The sequence below is a fragment of the Ptychodera flava genome, chromosome 14, assembly GCF_041260155.1.
Source record: "Ptychodera flava strain L36383 chromosome 14, AS_Pfla_20210202, whole genome shotgun sequence".
NCBI lineage: Eukaryota > Metazoa > Hemichordata > Enteropneusta > Ptychoderidae > Ptychodera > Ptychodera flava.
The window spans coordinates 28,009,258-28,027,900 of NC_091941.1; the positions used below are offsets into that span (position 1 = coordinate 28,009,258).

Below are 18,643 nucleotides of genomic sequence, written 5' to 3' on the forward strand. Positions count from 1 at the left end.
TTCAAGGTTATGATGTGATTTTTTATTGCAGAGTTTGGAAATCACAACTTGCCTAAGCTTTACAAGGAAAAGCCTGATTAAACCATGATCATGTGGTCATAGCAGCCCACAGAGTGATGAATAAGATCTTTGAGCTGCTGAAAGAATGATTGTAACTACTACATAGCTAAGGAGTGTTGAACAAAACACATTTGACCAAAAAAAATCATAAAACTTGCCGGCTCATGATGGCAAGAAATAATGTAAAGACCTGAGAGTTCATCATCTGTCCCTAAGAATCATTCTCAATTGGCTTGTGTAGCTTTCAACAAACCTGAGTGTGAAAAGTTTTGGTGAGCCTTTTTTTGACTTGATAGTACGAGTATAAAAGTTAAGGTGTACATACAGACATTCAAACTGAACCTCTAAAAGTGGTCCTTAAATTGCTGTTTGAGCTTTTTCTACTTTGATTTCTCTTCACATGTCTATAAGAGTTTTATTCTGATGACCCTGATATACATTACATGTGAACACTTCAAAAATATGAGTCTGTTTCATGGATGAGCACACCCATTTAGTAATGGAATGGCCAAAGATCTAGTATTCTGGGGAATCCAGTAGTCCTATAGTCTAGAGTTTGGCTGTCCTACGACGTAAAAGCATTTTTATTGTAATATTCCATTACCACTCATAGGTCTACTGGCCAAGCATTGAAAATTCAGTTTTGGACAAAAATTCTGGATGACCTTGATCTTGGAGCTGATAATTCTGGGCATTCAGTATGTCAATTTTTTATCAGTCTTTTAGACCTGCACTTGCTGAAACCAGTTAAATACAATAAATATTTTGGAAACAATGTTACCTAGAAAAAAACCAAAAATATGCAAAGAGAATCTGGCGAAAACTTCTCGTTTCTCATTACGTGGATATTTTAAAAATGTAGCATACAAAATCACGTATGAGATGTAGATTGTCCTTGTCAGCTGTTACACTACAGTTAATTCTACAAGACTTTGACCTTTTAATTATAGACAACTTTCGTATTTGCAGCTGTAAGCAGTACATCATTCCACCCATACGACTGTTGTATAAAAAGGAAAAAAAATATCATTCCACATTAAAACTGTACATGAAGTAGAAAAACTTTAAAAAATTCCTGAATGAAGGCATTACAAAATCCACAATCTGTACACGTTACAATCCAGTCAGCACAGCTAACCTACAGACTCACCACCACATCTTCATCGTGCTTTACAATCATTTCTACATGCATGGCAGTATCTTTTGCTAGTGCCACACGTGTTTTGACTGGTATAGATGAAGAGAAGAACTCTATCAAAATGAAGCCTTAACTCAGATCATGGTTAAGACTTATGGGGACCAGTGATGGGTCTATCACTATAACAAAATGCAATGAAATCAAAAAGGCACATGTTCAGTTCTGTATTATTCTTCCAGCTTGAATAACCCTCAACCAGCAATCTTGCTAAAGCTTTCTTCTAATAATTGCACAAATGCTCTTTTTTGAAATACATGTACCAGAGGGACAAAGTCCTGACACAGACTCACTAATGACACAGTTCTATTTCTTCTTTAAAAAAGAAGAGAATCATAAAAATAAGGCATAAAACAAACTTTAAAAAATATTCTATTTATAAAATGACAGTGTTTGTACTGTGTGATATTTTTCAATATGTCCGCTAAGAGTGGTGGGTAAGCTTCTTGTTATGTGCGTTAAGCACATTGAATCCCAGGGTCAGTTTTACATGTCTTTTATGTTATCAGGACAGTTTACACATAAACTTACCATAAATTTCCTTTTTATCAATGTACATACAAATGGATGATATGCATACAGAGGTTGAGTCAAAAGGCCAAGTTGATACACAGTACATGAAATAATGAAAAATATAAGCACAAAGGAAGGGTTCTTTATAATAAACAATAGCAGTGTTCAACTCTACGTTGACTTTGAACCAAGTCTGCTGAATACCCCTGAGCCACTGGTTATCTTAATGACCTTTGCAGATTTTTGAACATCTCTCGTCTTTGCGGCGGACTTTTTCAATTCTGTTGAAGACCTGGGTCTTATAATCTTCTTTGCTGACACTTTTTTCCCCTCGGTTGATGGCGTGGTGGAAGTAGCTTCTGCCTTTTGCGTTCCAAGCCTGGCTTTCACCCCTAGGGGCTTTGTTTTTGTCAGGATGGAAGTTACAGTGCCAGTCTCTGATTGATGGATTGGCAATCCTAGCCTACCTAACACAGCACCGGTGTTTTTCCCTTCCCTTGCTGCTTGTCTCGCAGCACTGAGAACTACCGTCACCCCAGTCTTTTTAAGCGGTGCTGCTGATGTCTTTGTTTGGGTGCCAAGGCGTTTAACAACACCAGTTCCTTTTTTCAGGGCAATTTTCTTGGAACTTGTACTTGACACAGTGCTTTTGCTAGCACCCAGTCTCTCTCTAATGTTTGTTATCTGCACAGATATTGATTTTTTGGTAGGTTTTACTGGTGCCAATTCACTCGTTGAAGACGCCTCTGCCTTTTGGGGGCCGAGCCTTTCTTGCACGCTTGTCTGCCCAGTATTTGATATAGTCCGGACTATTTTGATTGCCGAGGTAGTACTGGATGAGACTTCAGGTTTCACAGTGCCACGTCTTGGTTTGGCATCCGGATTCTGTGGGCCAAGTCTCTCCAATATGCTCTTTTTCCCAACAGTGGGATCAGGCTTCTTAGCCTTGGCTTCTCCTACTTTGGCACCGAGGCGGTCCTGCACATTCACCTTCATGCCACTGCCCAGCGTGACGTGACCTTCTGCTGCTTGGCCTTTGTTGGTGAAGCGCCAGGTTTGAGAACACCGACATACTCCAACACTGAGCCGTCATCGGAGGACAGTGACATGGTTTTCTGCCGTTTTCTTCCACCTAACCTTTTGAACACGGAACTTGAATCCTGGAATACAAACGACAACAGGAAAATCAGCATTATTCAAACACATTTTTTTTCCTGTAGAGAAACAGCGTACACAACTTAATACAACCACCAACTACTGAAATCTTTGGCCTGACAAATAAAGAAAAACACAAAGCAGGATCAATATGTGGGCAACATCAAATGAAGACCTGTCCTATCAGCGGTAGTTTTGAATCCTTTTCAATGAAAAAGATCTAAACACCTTTCAGTTGATCTATACCACACAAGTAAACACTGGATGGATGTGAGTTGTGGAAATGCTATGTGACAATCCTTGACAACATTCATTCCTTTCTCTCCTTTGTTGTTGGCCATTATGTCAAGCTCATTGCCATTGTTGATACACACAGATGACAATAACAACCTACCCCGTCTTCTTTCACGTCATCTCCACTGATTTGAGTATCACTTTTGGCCTTCTTCATCACTTTCTTTCCATTGTTGTCAGCCACTGAGCCCTTGCCGCTTGCACCAAGCCTGTCAAACACTGATTTCTTGGAGTCACCTGAATAAAGATGTTGATTCAGAGTCAAAGGTTAAGCAGGAATGCACCTCAGAGACTTTGCGTGGACGTTCAAATTTTTACAATTTTTTTTCTGGTCTGTTACTTGTGATGACTAATTTTGAAGATGTGAAGTGAATTAAGTTTTCACTGTCTTGTCTTTGTGAAAATCGAAAATGCAATGCCCACCCTTGGAGTTACCAAAGGGTTAGTGGCCATTTTGAATTTTAAACTATTGGTAATGTTTAGGCTATTCATTTCGTGAGTGTGAATCTTTGCATGGAAATCCCAGATTTGCATCCTTGACTATGAAAGAGGACAGTTGAGCGTTTCCTTGAGCAAACTATGAGCAAAAGTCTAAAACATTCAGTTTCAAGTCGTGTACTACCAAGATTGTTGTTAAAAGGCTTGGGGCAGAGTACCATATTTACTTTACAGCTCCAAGCTGACCCTCACAAGGGTAACGTTTCCATGTATTCAATGCCTACACCTTGTTTTTATTGGCGTGAAAATTGAGATATGTACATCAGTCTATACTCTGGACAGCAACTTTATATACTCAATACAACATATCCTCTTGCATGACATTTTTTTTTCAATGCAGGAAAAGTTTTCTTTCAATGTTTGTTGGCTGACAACTGATAAACACAAGTGTATGGAAATCCCTAGATTAATTTTAGCAGCAAAGAAATACAATGAGAGAGGCCAACACATCTACACATAATATTCAAAACTGATATTTGCTGACAAGGAAATTTCATGGAAACACGATTGGAAAGTAGAGTACTCACCCTTTTGTTCCAATTCAGGTTCTGGACTGATTTTCCTGGGCTTTTTCACTGGTTTCACTTCAACTTGCTTTATCTGTGACACATCTAGTACTGCTTTGGAACCTGTCAAACACGAAAATTGAAATTCACCAAAAAAATTACAGGTACTCTCGTAATAAACTGAAATATTCATTGTTGATACATGTATGTGCTGCAAAGCTGCAATGGATCATGAAACTAAAATGTGGCGGTGTGCTATGAGTGCATTAAGACTAACCTGTCTTGGGTACAGCTCCGAGCCGAGTGGCCATCTCTGTGGTGACTTTAACCTTTGGCTCTGGTTCAATATTAACACCCTCTTTACGCAAGAAATGTTCCAGCATACGACTGCCAGCTACAGATTGAACAAACCAGCCACACATATACATGTATGTTACACATGATATATACACCATGGATTTGTTTTTGTCGATATAACATTATGACAAACAGCTTTACATAGCTTCAGTTAATGCTTGCTGTTTGATTAAAGCATGACATGAACATTTGTATACCCCATGTAGTGAAACTCCATGACATCTATCTACACCAATAAAATGCTTTCCAATGATTATATGAAATTAACTTGTGCTATGTGTTACTAAAACGCAGTTACTTTTGTAATTCTATTCTGATACAAATAAATAAATAAATAAATATATAACCATTCCATCAATTTGGTTGAAAAAAGAAATCAGATTCTGATTTAGGAGAGATGAATGAATGGAAATGTACAGATAAATATTTGTATGGCATTGCATTGTAAAATTTCAAAATGATGGAAGGTTGGAAGGAATCTGGTCACATAACATAAAATTTGACAATGTCTGGAAGGTATGTTGCTGAATAAGTGTCAAGAAATTCAGTTGTGGTCACGTAGAACAGACAGTCAACAGGAATTCATGTAGTAATGAATTCATCATGTGTCAGATCATGTACAAATAATTGAAGGTCACATTCACAAAGAAATTGAATTGATGGAATGACTATAGAATATTGTTGATAACAGTTGAAGGACTGCATTTGATATGATTGCTATGCTTACGTGTTGTCTGTCTCTTAATCTCAACCATACCATCTGATGATGCAGGTAATGCAGCCAGAGCTGGTTTTTCTCGTTCTTCCTAAGATGGAAAAAAAGACAGGTATATTGACATCATTGTAGGACACTGAGACGAAAAGAATGATCCAATCAGATGTGAATGCTATGATGCCCTCACTTTCTTCAATGCCATATTTATGGACAATAAAGTCACAATTCATGCAATTAATAGAAGGTTCATCCAGCTGATAATAACAAATCATAGACAGTAGCGGGTGAACGGTCTACAAACAAATCCAAACTCTGTGGAATACAAATACACATTGTGTTATGGGATCAAACCATTAATAACAAAACCACATTGCTCTCCACAAATACACTATTTGTTTTCCTATCAACATGTGAAATTCTATTATAAACTGGAAGGACATGTAATAAAAGGAGACAGCTGGAATAATTAGTGAACTTTTCCAGAAGTTACTAAAGGAGGAGTATGCTAAATATGGACTACAGAACTGAGTTTTTTCATTTTCAAATTCAATCTAGAAAGCAAAGTAAATACAAGAAACAGAAGTATCATTATCCATAGTTCTATCATAGTTTGACTCACCCTTGCATGGACACTTTTACTATGTTTCAAGATACTGATAATGTCCCCCATGACAGATATTCCCATGTCTTTGAGGTACTCCTTTGTCAGGTCTATCAGCATGCCTCGTTTTATTCTGTTGTCAATGAATGTCACTGCGTATGTTGATGCTGGTCCTGGTGGAATGCCTGCTCCAGTGAAGAATTTGATCCAGTCGGACATTTCTACACATTGGATTAGAAACAACATACTAATCAAACTGTCATAGCATGACTCAATTCATCGGAGTATTATATTATATATTATACTCTCTGTCTACAAACACCAGAGTAACTGGTGACCCTGTCAGACTGAGAAGGAGTATGGACATCCCAAAGAGAGTTGTGAAATGTCTGAAACATCTATAAATAAAAACATTCTCCCATGGCATGCTATATTCCATTCACAGGAGGAAAATACAATTTGTGCTTTTATGCATAGACCCCATAAAAAACTAGGGTCTATGTTTTATGTTGAAACTAACATTGTCATATACCATCATATTAATTTTAATTTTCCAGGTATCAAAAGGAAGCAGAAGTGCGAAACACTTCAAAAGGCAAAAAGTGTTTACACATTACATATATTCTAGTTTGGTTGAATTTAAAATTGAATACATTTATCACAGACATCACAAAGTACTGAGTTGTACATAGTTTAAATACTGCAACCAGTATTTAATTCAATTTTCATCATTAAAATATTAATTACCAAAACTTCCATATGGTAGACATATATTTTTCGAATAACAAACATGTAAGTTTTGACTGCTGACTTATGCGTTCGCATCATAATTCTGAGAAGATGGCACGAATCTGTACAATGTATCATGTATATGGTGGGGTAAAGAGGTGGACCTCGATTTGACCGACAGCATTTGTGGCATTCTTAACGCATGACATGATCTCATGTTTTAATCGTCTGCAAGTAAAGTGATAGTATGCCATCAGAATGTACCTCTGGAATGTTTTCAAATCCGCTACCACTCTTATTTGAAGTTGACAGTTGGGGCGATTGTCGATGCGTTTGACAACGGAATGAATGACACAAATTATTGAATAGACAGCAGCAGAGTACTATCAGACTGAATAAATCTACGATATCATTTCGTTGGGTTTGGATCAATCTAAAACTTCTTGGAGTTTCATCAGTTCAACTTCACTGTCAAACAGTGTAACGGACACATAATTCAGTTTGTCATAAACACGATTTGAGAATGAAATGTGATTGTGGCATTGTGGTTGAATGTGATATGTACGGTCTGTACAAGCTTTAAAACATAACAGATGATCTGTTTCGCCGTAAATCGATGCCGGTAAAATATATTCACTAACCTTTGCTTGCTGCCATTTTGTCAGCGACGCGTTTGTCGGCCTCGCGAGATTATCGTTTGTTGCGTGACTTACGTGCGTTGATTGGAAGGTCAAAGGTTACCTGCACGACGGCTGAGACTGAACACTACATTACTATGTCTCATTTGTTGTATGCAGTTGCACAGTGCGAAAAGTGACAGGACGAAAATTTCGTACAATACCTGATATCCATCTCTTAATTCAGATGCCCGAAGAATCGAGGAATTCGAATGGCGATCACGTCAGACGTTGAGTGGGATACATTTATCCATGGTCAGCATCTCTCTGTTTTCTACTCTACTGCTGACTACTTACTGCACCTTTCAAGCATTTGCTGCAGCTGCAAGCATAGAGTAGATCTCCCTCTACTGTTTACGCTGAAAGATATGCCATTCAAAATAGCTTTTTCTCTAATTTTTTTCTTTTGAAACCTGGAAGCAGGAGCAGGCGCATACACTGATTAGGCATATTACAGTGAGATGACCAAAACAGTGCAAGAAACTCTTACTATCTCATTTGATTTGTAAGGGTCGGATTGTAGTCTGTAGTAGATGTGTTATGGATACTCATCATACAGGGTGGATGATGCAAAAGGTGCATCCAGTGTACAGGAAGTTCAAGTTGCATCAGAAGATAAATGGATGGTCCAAGGCAGAGGAGGTTAACCCTTGTCTGGTAGAATTCATCCATCTCTTTCATTTTCGAACAGACTTGAGTGTCTGAAGAAACTCGAAAAAAACATATATAAACATGTCATGATACATGTTTCATTGATTTATCTCGCAAAGATATACATAAAGCTGCTGCCTTAAGGTAGTATGCGCCTTGAAAGTGAAAAACTTCAACTTTTGCTCAAACTTACATCAAGGAATGTCTCAAACATTCTCTTTCAAAATCAAGAATACAATTTTAGGGTCACCGTGCAAATTTTGATAGTAGAGAAACAATTACCGCAATTTACCAATATTTGAAATTCAAAATGGACGCCATCCCTGTGTTAACTCTATTGAGAAAAGTAAAATTTTCTATTCTCGAAAAACTAAGATGATGAAAATTTTTCTTACACCAAGAGCTTTAAAATAAGCACCAACAAGTGGTAGATCAGAATAGAAATATGATAAAGTTTGAGAGTTGGAGTTTCAGTCCCCTAGGCTCATTATACCTTAACCTGATAGTGATAGGATATATCCAAATGGTCAAAGCAATCTTCTGGGTCCCTGGTTTTTGGTTCTTTTGCATCTGAACAGTGAATCTGATCCCTTTCATCCCAGCTTGCCTATGTAGAAGTCCAGACTTTTCATTGAATAAAAATGGGGTTTATCAATGTTATGTAATGAAAGGGTGAGTGTAATTTGCCATGTGTATCCTGATCAAAATCTGCCATCTTGCTGCAGAACCATGACCTTTCATGTTTATTAAGTGATGTATTTTTCAGGAATATGGCTTTAGGCAGGTGTTGAAATCTTTCATGAACAACAATGTGCACTTTTAATTTCGTTTCAGAATTTTTAAAGCATACAAGATGAAAAATTACACTCTCAGTAACAGTATTGTTTATTTTACCCGTACATTATTGGGCTGCATGCTTGGTGCAACCAATGGAGCTGAAAAAAGAGGAATTAGCTCCATGATGCAACCCCAGCACCAAGATTGTTGTTGCAATATGCATTTTTCTAAACATCTCTACAAGTATTCTTGGAGAGTTTGATGGACGAAATCACAGAGAGTAACTTCATTTTCTTGTTTTCTATGCAGAGAACCTCATTCAGCATGGTATAGTGAATGGTGTGGCTCTCATCACCAGACAGTGTCAAATTGTATATTCCTATGGCAGTCTGCAGGATTTGGAACAGGTGAGTCATTTAACTTCATGTAATTTCATGATTATTTCAAGGGACAAAAAGTTGCACTCCTGACTGACCCATGGAAAAAAATTGCATAAAATCATGATAATTGTATGCAAGTTGGAAAAAGAGAAGAATGTCTTCATCAGATGATATAACTGAATGGCAAACATAAATTAGTCATAATACTGCTTTATTTTGAAGTTGCTTGCAATGTATCAAAAAGTTGGCTGAAAATAACACATCATGGTTTCTCAACAAGAAGCAGCCTGAAAAATTATAGTCATCAGTATATTAGAATTTCCTGTCATCCCAATAAAGCAATATAAAATTCATTAATTTTCTGATGATAATATTGATTGTTATACATTATCTGAGCTCAAAGTCCACATTGACAAACTGATGGAAGTGCTTATTAAGTTCCCAGAGCAATGGAGGAATATATCTGATCCTGTCGCTGTTTGAAAAAGAAATTTCCATTTGGTAATTTTATGTAACAGCTACAAAAGGTAGGATTCTGCTAGCATATTTGGAGTTCAACTCACTTAAATATTGAGATAGAGGAAAATGTAAGAGTGTTGCTTGTGAATTCAAAAAATTTCAAGCAAGTTTTGCCAGGGTATTTCTTCATAATGGATGATAAACTTTAAGAATTAGATTGAGGCACCATGTAATGTGAATAAATTATGATGTTATAGGATACAAAGTAGAACAAAAATGGAAATTCTGTGGCAAGTGATATTCATCAATGTCAATTTTTTTCCTCTTTTATGACAGAGTAATTGGGAGCAGTTTGGCAATCTGTTCTTTTCACTATCTCCTGAACAAGACCAACCCTTGTTTGCAAGAGGATTTAATCTGCCAGTTGACAATGAGATGAAAAACTTCAAAATTTACAAGAAAACTAACTGCAGGTGAGTATTGTGTAATTTGGCAATGGCTGAAAGTTAAACTTTCTTTTATGAGAAGGCTTGTCTCAACTCAGTTTGTACATGCATTTATGTAATTTGTTTGTACATAATTTCCAATCACCAGAACAGCATTTATGTATGTACAACCATAGTATGAACAGAAACGCTTAAGCCATAATGTGAATTGGGATGGTTATTGTAGCAGGTATATCGGTGAAATGTTTGTGTGTGCCATTAGGCATTTTCATTACAAAGATATATATGTAGAGTCACAGTCCTGCCTAGACTGAAAGATCCTTTGTTTGTTGAGTTAATGTAATAGAGAGTGAATGTGGTAGAGTATGAATATTTTGTGTGACTTTTAAGAAATGACTGCAATCTTTCAGAAAACTGGTGACAGAATACATAGAAAAAATGCGTTGATTAAATGTCGCCACAATTCCGTTTCTAAAAAACTTAAACTCTGTGATTTTCATGTGGTGCTTAAAATACTTAAACCAGTACTCATCACTTGTGTAATGTCCATAATGTCGTACATTTTATCTTCATGTTTCTATCTTTTTTAACAGTATTTATGCGACGTCACATGGAAACAAGCTTGGGTTGATAGTCTGTAATTTGCCGTATGGAGTTTTAATATGCACCTACGGATATCCGCACACTGCCGGTATTGCTGTCAAACATGTGGAACAATTCTCTGACTTACTCAGGAGATAGCAGTGTAAAGCTGCTTGTAACGTGATCATAAATATCCAATTTGTAAAATGAGATTTGACTTTGTTCAATATATTCAACATTATTATACATCTACCATCAAGAACAATAGAATTTTGCGTGCGCTAACACGAATGGTTTCCAGGCGCCCCATCCCCCGCAGCTGTATTCTGTATCTGCGCATTCACTGTTGAACGGTTTCAAGGGATCCATGGACGAGTGCCAGAACATGTCTCTCACGCTATGTACGTACGTGTGTAGTGCACACGCTCCAAAACTTGCAGAAGCGCATCAAGATAGTGTTCCACACTGGCGTGATAAAATCAGAAGAAAAATTGTCGACATTGCACGAAAAACGGTCGCTACTCTGACAATTTGATGCCCAGTCAGCAATGTAAGATGTATAACAATAACGTTATCATGAAAATATCACAAAGGATGCACTTTGACATTGGCGCTGCGCATCGCCCTCTGCTTCGCGTCGGCGAATGGCTGTGCCAATGTCCTCATGCAGCCTTTGTGGTATTTTCGTAATAACCTCATAGTATTTGGTTCAGCTACGTAGCATATTTTATGGTTGGACAATGATTTATCTCAAGAAACAATTTCAGGATGGGAAATGTCACAAATAACATTTCCTGTTGCTTGTAACTTCTTCCAATGGTTACCATGGTTATAGAAATCATGTCATGAAGATACAGAGGAAATGATGTGATGTAGAGTATGTGATACTATTAATGGAGAGAAACCTGCCTTGACAAATCAGATCTCCATGAGTAAATAAAGAGATGAGTAAACAAGCCTTTCAGAGACACTGAGCTATGTACATAATTGTGGTACTGTCTAAAGCAACCCCCATTTTTCATACAATATGGATGTGTCTAATACATGGTTGAAATACACCACTCATGAGCTGGGCATGTTTAAAATTGCAATATTCTTCTGTTCAACTGATTTTTGGCATTTCATGTCAAAGGTGATATATACATATATATATATATATATATATATATATATATATATATATATATATATATATATATATATATATATATATATATATATATATATATATATATATATGTATGTGTGTGTGTGTGAACATTTTGGATGCATTGATATTCTTACCTTAGTGATGGGTCAATAAAATGAAAGCACCACAGATACTTTTTGTGTGTATTTATTTCAAAGTACTTTCAGTAACACTAGCACAAGTTAACGTTACATTTAAAAATACATTCAATAAATATACTTTTTTATGCCAGTTTGAACTTTTACAGCAAGTTTTGATTTACAATTGCATTTACATGTATGATCATGTCAATTATCACACATTCAAGCCAGTTACATTGTCCTTTGATAATGACTCTGCAAGTATAACATCCATGTCTTCACCAGAGGCCACAATAATAATAATGACCTTTGTGAAAATATTTTATGAAGATATCCCAGTGACACTGCTCTTCAATGATATCATATGTGATCAACATTTATTTATTATTCTTCAAATGGAATAAATTCCTGCGTTCATACAAAGTGGAGGCCTTTTGCCGTCATGTAAAAAAAAGGCAAGTTTTGATTATTGTCATAATGTTTAGGAATATATATTTACTCTCTGTAAAATCACTTTTTGACAGGATTTTATTGATGTTAGATATTACAAAACCAACAAAACAGGTGGACATTTTGATTTTGTATTTTCAGTGAAGAAAACTTGGCTTGCACATGTTGTGAGGAAAATGTTGATAAAATCTCTCCATTGGTGAGCTGTACTGATCGAGAGTGTCAGCAGAAAGCCCCAGAAAGCTGCATACTGTGGGCTACACACAATTCAATCAAGGTGACACTTATCAGTATCACCTTGAGAGTGGTTTGAATAAAACATTACATGATTATGATAGGTACAAATTGTGAACAAATCTCGTTTCTCAATGGCAGAAAGAGGGAACTGGAATGTGTTGTGGCATGATCAACTAAGAACTGTTGATTCCACAAAAGAATTCTTCTCAGATCAAGTTCTTACATGTATCAAGCAACATACAAATGATGCATGATATCTATCTGGCTTTTATAGTTGCCAAACTCTCATGCTAGTAGATGGAAAAGAGCTGGTTACCTTTACAACCATTTAGAAAGACTTCACTAACAAACAATAGAGATATTATTTTTTTGTGTTTCTGTACAGCATACAGCTGTACTTGAAAATAGTTAAGAAAATGGACGATTTGGAGCTTCCTTTTACACTTGTGTTACAATCAAACCAATTTTGAGATCAAAACCTGGGTTTCGTAAACCCTTGTGTCATATCCCATCTGCAATTTCACTTGCAACACTACAGGCACAAGGAATGCTGCAAAAATAGTGTAGCTCCACAGAGGCATGCTGGCTTTTTTTAAACAACAGACATACTTTTTTTACATGTATTGTAAGTAGATATTTCAAAACATTTACCAATTGACAGCATTATGCCAGTCACAAGCATTATTTTTGTAGCAAAAGTTCAGAGGCCATGAAGGTGTACAGTGATCACAGCCACTTCTGAAGGATACAAAAATTTCACAAATGTACAAATCTGAAGGTCATGGATAGGAACATACACAATATACCAATTGTGGGAATTAAAAAATTGAAATTCTTTTCAACAAAACTGTTACACATTTAAAGTATGCTCTCTCACTGTTACAATGCAAAGCCTCTACCTAATGTAATATTCAATAGAAGTCTTGTGATTTACATTTATATACATATATAATAATTATACCGCAAATTTATGTACTATAGTTTTTGTGGAAAGCAGGTTACTTCAGCATTTAAAAGTACATAATATTGAAATATCATTCTGTGCAACAGTTGAAATAACGTTGAAATCTGGAAGCATCTTTGTGCTGTGCCAATCTATAGTATACAGTCTGTGGGCTATCCTTCCCTATTGTTAGTACACAGTGGACAATGTTCTGGATTGTTTTCCTTCCACAAACTGTATTCCATTCTCATTGCTTTTTAACAGGGAAACTTCAACTCAACTGCATTGTATGGGGAGAGGCACAGAACAAATTGCTGAAAGCCAACTCTCAATCACATGTGATACACATTGTTTCAAGATACAATGTACAAATGTATCATCATGAGGATGAGAATCGGGAAATACAGTTCTGCTGCAGCAATGAGGAATCTGTTCACTACTTTTGTGGAGGGACCATGACTACACTCATGACATCATCATAATCTGTGAGCTATGACTTCTTTCAACAATAATTCACATGGTGAATGCCGACACGTAGCCGGCAGACAATTCCATTACACAAAATATTCAAAAATTGGGTAGTAGAAGAGTTAATAAGGACTGTTAACCCTTTTTCTCTCCCGAGAGGTTGCAGTTGACAATTGCCCAATGGAAATCAGTATGCCCAATTATCACTGAAAATGCAGCTAAAAACTGCCACTGCAAATTCCATTGCATTGAAATAGAAAACTGTGAGTTGCTTTGAACTTGGCTCTGTGATATCTTTGGAGACTGCACATGCACATAAAGAACATTCAACAAAATTGAACTCCGACGGTAAAAGAAAGGCATATCGAGCAGTGTGTCACTGAACTTTCACACAGGAAAATACTGAACTTTGACCCGGAGATCATGTGTCCAGAAGTTGTGGAATGGTAATCATGGCACTCAAACACATATGCCAGCCAGATGAAGAAACATGTAGGAGCCTTTGAAGCCAAATAACACCAAAAATGGCAACCATTTGAATTTCAAATATTGGTGAATTCAAGGTAATTTGTTTCCATACTACCAAATTTTGCATGGTGACATGGTGATTGGTTTTGAAAGAGAGTGGTTTAGCATTTTGTTGAGGAATGCTTTGGCAAAAGTTGTCAGTGTTTTGACTTTGACGCATATACTACCTTAAAAACACAAGAATTATCATTTGTTAAAAAACTCATTGATATGATTTTCATGAGCTCTTTTTAACATGATTACCCACAGGCCAGATGACTTTGATAGGACATGGTTGTCAATTGTAAAGTGACACGTTACTTGCGATAATATTATCATAATTTTTGTTGTAGAAACAAGTACATGTTCCTGTTCTCCGGCCCTATGTATCTGAAAATACTTGGTATTAGCCTCACAAACAGATTGCATTATGTACAATATGCCATGTTGTAGCTGACAGATAAATTCTTGTCCCGACTAAAATTAAGTTGTAAACACTAACAATGGTGACTCACTTTGAGAATAGAGCATTGGGCATTTCACCGTTTTTTTCAGTATGATTTTGGATGTAGAAAAAGAAACTACATTTGACAAACAGAACGAAAAAATACCAGAAAATACATTAAAAGACACAGGTAATGATGCTGTACATGCATGCAAGTGTGGTGTTTTAAGTCTGCATTTGACATTCACAGTTCATCAGTTACCATTTAAAAACACATCTTCTGTTGTTTGCATCGACTCTGAAACAACAAAGACTTTACTTTTACTCTCTAACTTCTCTAACACCCCACTGAAGTATTTTGAACATGATGTGCAAAATCAACAAGCTATATAATTTCCCTATTGGTTCTGTGACTGCTGTATATAGGATGACAAAAAAAGAGTTCAAAAGCCTTGCAATATTTGTACAAAAATATAGCAAAAATATCCACTGAATCTAACATCTGTTTAAGACTTAAAAAATTGTCTTTATCACAGGATAAGCCCATTTCTGGCCATAGTGTTAGGTAGCAGTAATTCAGCTGTATACATATACACACTGAAAGAGAAATATTTTGAGAGAGGCTTTGCCAAAATGTGCACACATAGATGAACGGATTGAATAGATATGGTATGAACTGGGTAATATTCTGAACTACATTATGCCATTGAAGGTCTTTCCCTAGACTAGCCCTATAGTCGCTTGGTATTTGTTTGTAAAATGGACTATGTGTAGGCTTTCATGTTGTCCTTTGATTGGGCATATGCGCTATATGCTGTAGTTACTGACTCACCAAGCTTGGAGATCAAACCACCATCAATGCAACAGGTTGCTAAAGTTTATTCCTTCAAGTTACTGTGAAGATGTATACAAGCCCAAAGACTTGAAGCAAGTCTGGTCTTCCCCCAACCCTTTCACAACCATGGCTTGCCTAAGACTATCTGACAGGCCAAAATGGCTACGCTAACTCAGACCATGCAAGCGCCCTCAACAGTTGAGCCGAGTGCAGCTCATGCCAGTGAGCCAGTGCTAAGAATTAGCCTGACTGGCTCAGTGAGTGTCACTTGCTAGGAAGACTGTTGAGGGTGCATCACCATATGGTAGAAGATCAAGAGCAGCGTATTGAACGAGGGGCTGTGAGAGTCTAGGCCTGGCCCAATTATATGTTTCTATGATGAAATTGGACCTCTCCACTGACACCTAGAGAAAAGTATGAACAGATCACATACTGAATTACATTACACTGTTGAAGGTCTTCCTTCACATTTTAACAACCATGGCTTGGACAAATCTTATTGTTTCCATGATGATGCCACTGGACCTTTACAATGAGAAATCGGGATTAAGGGATTAAAATCTTGACACTAACATATCTGATGTAACGTACAAGAAGGATAAATTAATGCTTTGTTGGAAAAGTGGAACTTCCCCCTTTCCATATTCCATCTATTGTTGCAGAATTCATAACTTGCAAATCACTTCTCAAGAGAAAGATATGTCAAAGATGTTGGGTAAATTGTCATTATTTATTTGCTCCTGTTTGCATTAAGGGCAAAGTTATACGAAGCTGCAGTGAGATTCTTGGGACACCAATAGACAGAGTCACTCCGTACAGCTCAAAATCACCACACCATCAGTGATCCAATCTGATCCAAAAGGTATACCGAAAAATTAAAAATTAAGTTTTGAGATGATTATTTTGAACACCAACATGTACAGGGTAAAGTTTGGTTCCTTGGAAGACACTTGAAGTTTTCAAAGAAGAGACAGGGACATAACGTCATCAGACAAGTCAGGACACTTCTGATGCTAAAAGGCATCTTATTGGAAATCTTTAGCTCCTAAATTGAGTAAGTGGTATATCAATGACTTTCGTGAATCATGTTTCCATTGGAATTCCGATCATGTAAATCTATATGTAGACTGAAAGATCCAGTTGTGTGCGGGCACTCCGGCGCACTGCGACCTACGACCCTTTACTACGACTGAAGGCACACTGTTGAAATCCTGTTCTCCAACAAAATTTTATTGGAACCAATCATATTACAGGAACGAGTTAATTGACAGTATGTAGGGTAACAAGACCGCCCAGATCACTCACTCATGTCATTATGGTCATTATATACGTAAATAGCCTACGTGATGAATATTCAAATTACACAACCATGATTTACATATTTGAGAAGTGTGTAATGTCAGTTGTGGGCGGTACTTTTTTCTTTTGAGTTTGCCGCGGCCAAGTACAGTGTGTCTTCAGTCGTAGTAAAGGGTCGTAGGTCGCAGTGCGCCGGAGCGCCCGCACACGACTGAATCTTTCAGTCTAATCTATATGCTGTACATATGATATTACCCTGTGGTCACTGGAATTATAAGGAATGGCCTTTCCTTATTCTCTAACAACTTGTACGGACTTGTCACATATTCCCTTTCTTAAAATCTATATTAGACAAGGACATTTTGCCAAAATCACGAATTGTATCTAAAATCTGAAAAAACATAGAAAGAGTTGTAGATCCCCATTAGTGAGTCCAACGATTTGGCAGGGTTTTTATGTCATCTGTGACCAGACAGTGACAAAACAGGCAGAATTATACAAATAAAAAAAAAAGCACCAACTCAGTTGCAGCTAACTTTTGAAGTTTCTGGAAATGTAAAATGAAAAAATACAACTTTGAAATACATCTAAAACAAAGGCAGAGGATCTTCACGGTTATAAAATGAAACTACTTACTTTCTAGCACCTTACAAACAAACACCATAATACCTTACACTCATATTTATCATCTAATGCTTAAATTACATGTCTCTATCGTAGCTGTTCATATCACATTAGTATCATACTGGACAGTTTGAGAGCTGGTCAGCTTGTTGGGAGATGTGATTGCTATCCGCAGTTTTGATTTCAGTCTTTTCTGAGTTCAGATTACTGCAGCAAAGTGAGGTATTAGTTTTCAATGCACATCCCCCGTCAATCTTTTCAAGTTCATGGCCGCGGTCCTGAGCGGCGCTGCCGCCAAGTTTCAGTTTCTTGCAGCTCTGCGAGAGTTCACCCTGTTGGCGTCTCTCCGTGCCGCCGGAATCGTTATTGCAACTGGACCCGTTCTCTTGCTTCTTTCCCGCGTCTCCTTTGCTACAACTTTTGATGAAGTTGGCAGTCTTGGTGACTTCCTCCATGATGTCTTGGCTCTGCTTCTCATTTCCCAGCAGCTTGTGGAAGTGAGCCAGGAGGACTTGAAAGAACATTGAAACTCCGTCGTAACCTGGCAAAACACACGTAATAGTCAAATTACTGTCTTCCACAGTCACAGTTTAATTATGCTTGCTGATGTCAGTTTTATTCAAAAACTACACTACATAGACTGTCTCAATTGTTATTCTTTCCCAAATGCATGTATAGTTGGCTGTATTGCAAATTTTAAACGAGCGTCATGTTTTTTCCTGTTCCATAAACATACAATCCCTCTTCATTTCTTGGACTCACAAGTTCCGTGGCCCATTACAATGGAAATACAAGCAGTGACACCAGCAAACATCAAGGTGAAATTATAAAACTTCTAAGAATGAATGTCATCCATTATGTTGGAGGACAACTGGTCACATGACTCCTTCAGGCCGGCAAACACATATTTGTTTTACCAAATTGCAGCATTTTACGTGTACAATTGCATAAATTAATGACATAAGTCAATG

At 37.1% G+C, this 18,643-nt stretch overlaps 3 protein-coding genes across 4 annotated transcripts in view; 1 reads left to right on the top strand and 2 right to left on the bottom strand.

The window, feature by feature from the left end:
- LOC139150016 (uncharacterized protein C19orf47-like) lies at positions 1–7,376 on the bottom strand. Its single transcript, XM_070722157.1, has 7 exons — positions 7,265–7,376; positions 5,913–6,115; positions 5,306–5,384; positions 4,499–4,615; positions 4,243–4,344; positions 3,318–3,454; positions 1–2,928 (listed from the first exon to the last, which is right to left on the bottom strand). Exons 1-7 carry the CDS (start codon positions 7,278–7,280, stop codon positions 2,761–2,763), a joined length of 822 nt encoding a protein of 273 aa, XP_070578258.1. The 5' UTR covers positions 7,281–7,376; the 3' UTR covers positions 1–2,760.
- Positions 7,351–12,732, top strand: LOC139150017 (uncharacterized). The gene is made up of 4 exons (XM_070722158.1): positions 7,351–7,555; positions 9,038–9,135; positions 9,904–10,040; positions 10,607–12,732. Exons 1-4 carry the CDS (start codon positions 7,513–7,515, stop codon positions 10,752–10,754), a joined length of 426 nt encoding a protein of 141 aa, XP_070578259.1. The 5' UTR covers positions 7,351–7,512; the 3' UTR covers positions 10,755–12,732.
- The window catches only part of LOC139150015 (inositol-tetrakisphosphate 1-kinase-like), a 26,688-nt gene continuing 19,960 nt past the window's right edge, over positions 11,916–18,643 (bottom strand). For both annotated transcript variants that reach the window (XM_070722156.1, XM_070722154.1), the window contains one exon: positions 11,916–18,213. In XM_070722156.1, the coding sequence (XP_070578257.1) occupies positions 17,789–18,213 (425 nt within the window). In that variant the 3' untranslated portion in view covers positions 11,916–17,788. The remainder of the gene's footprint in view (positions 18,214–18,643) is intronic.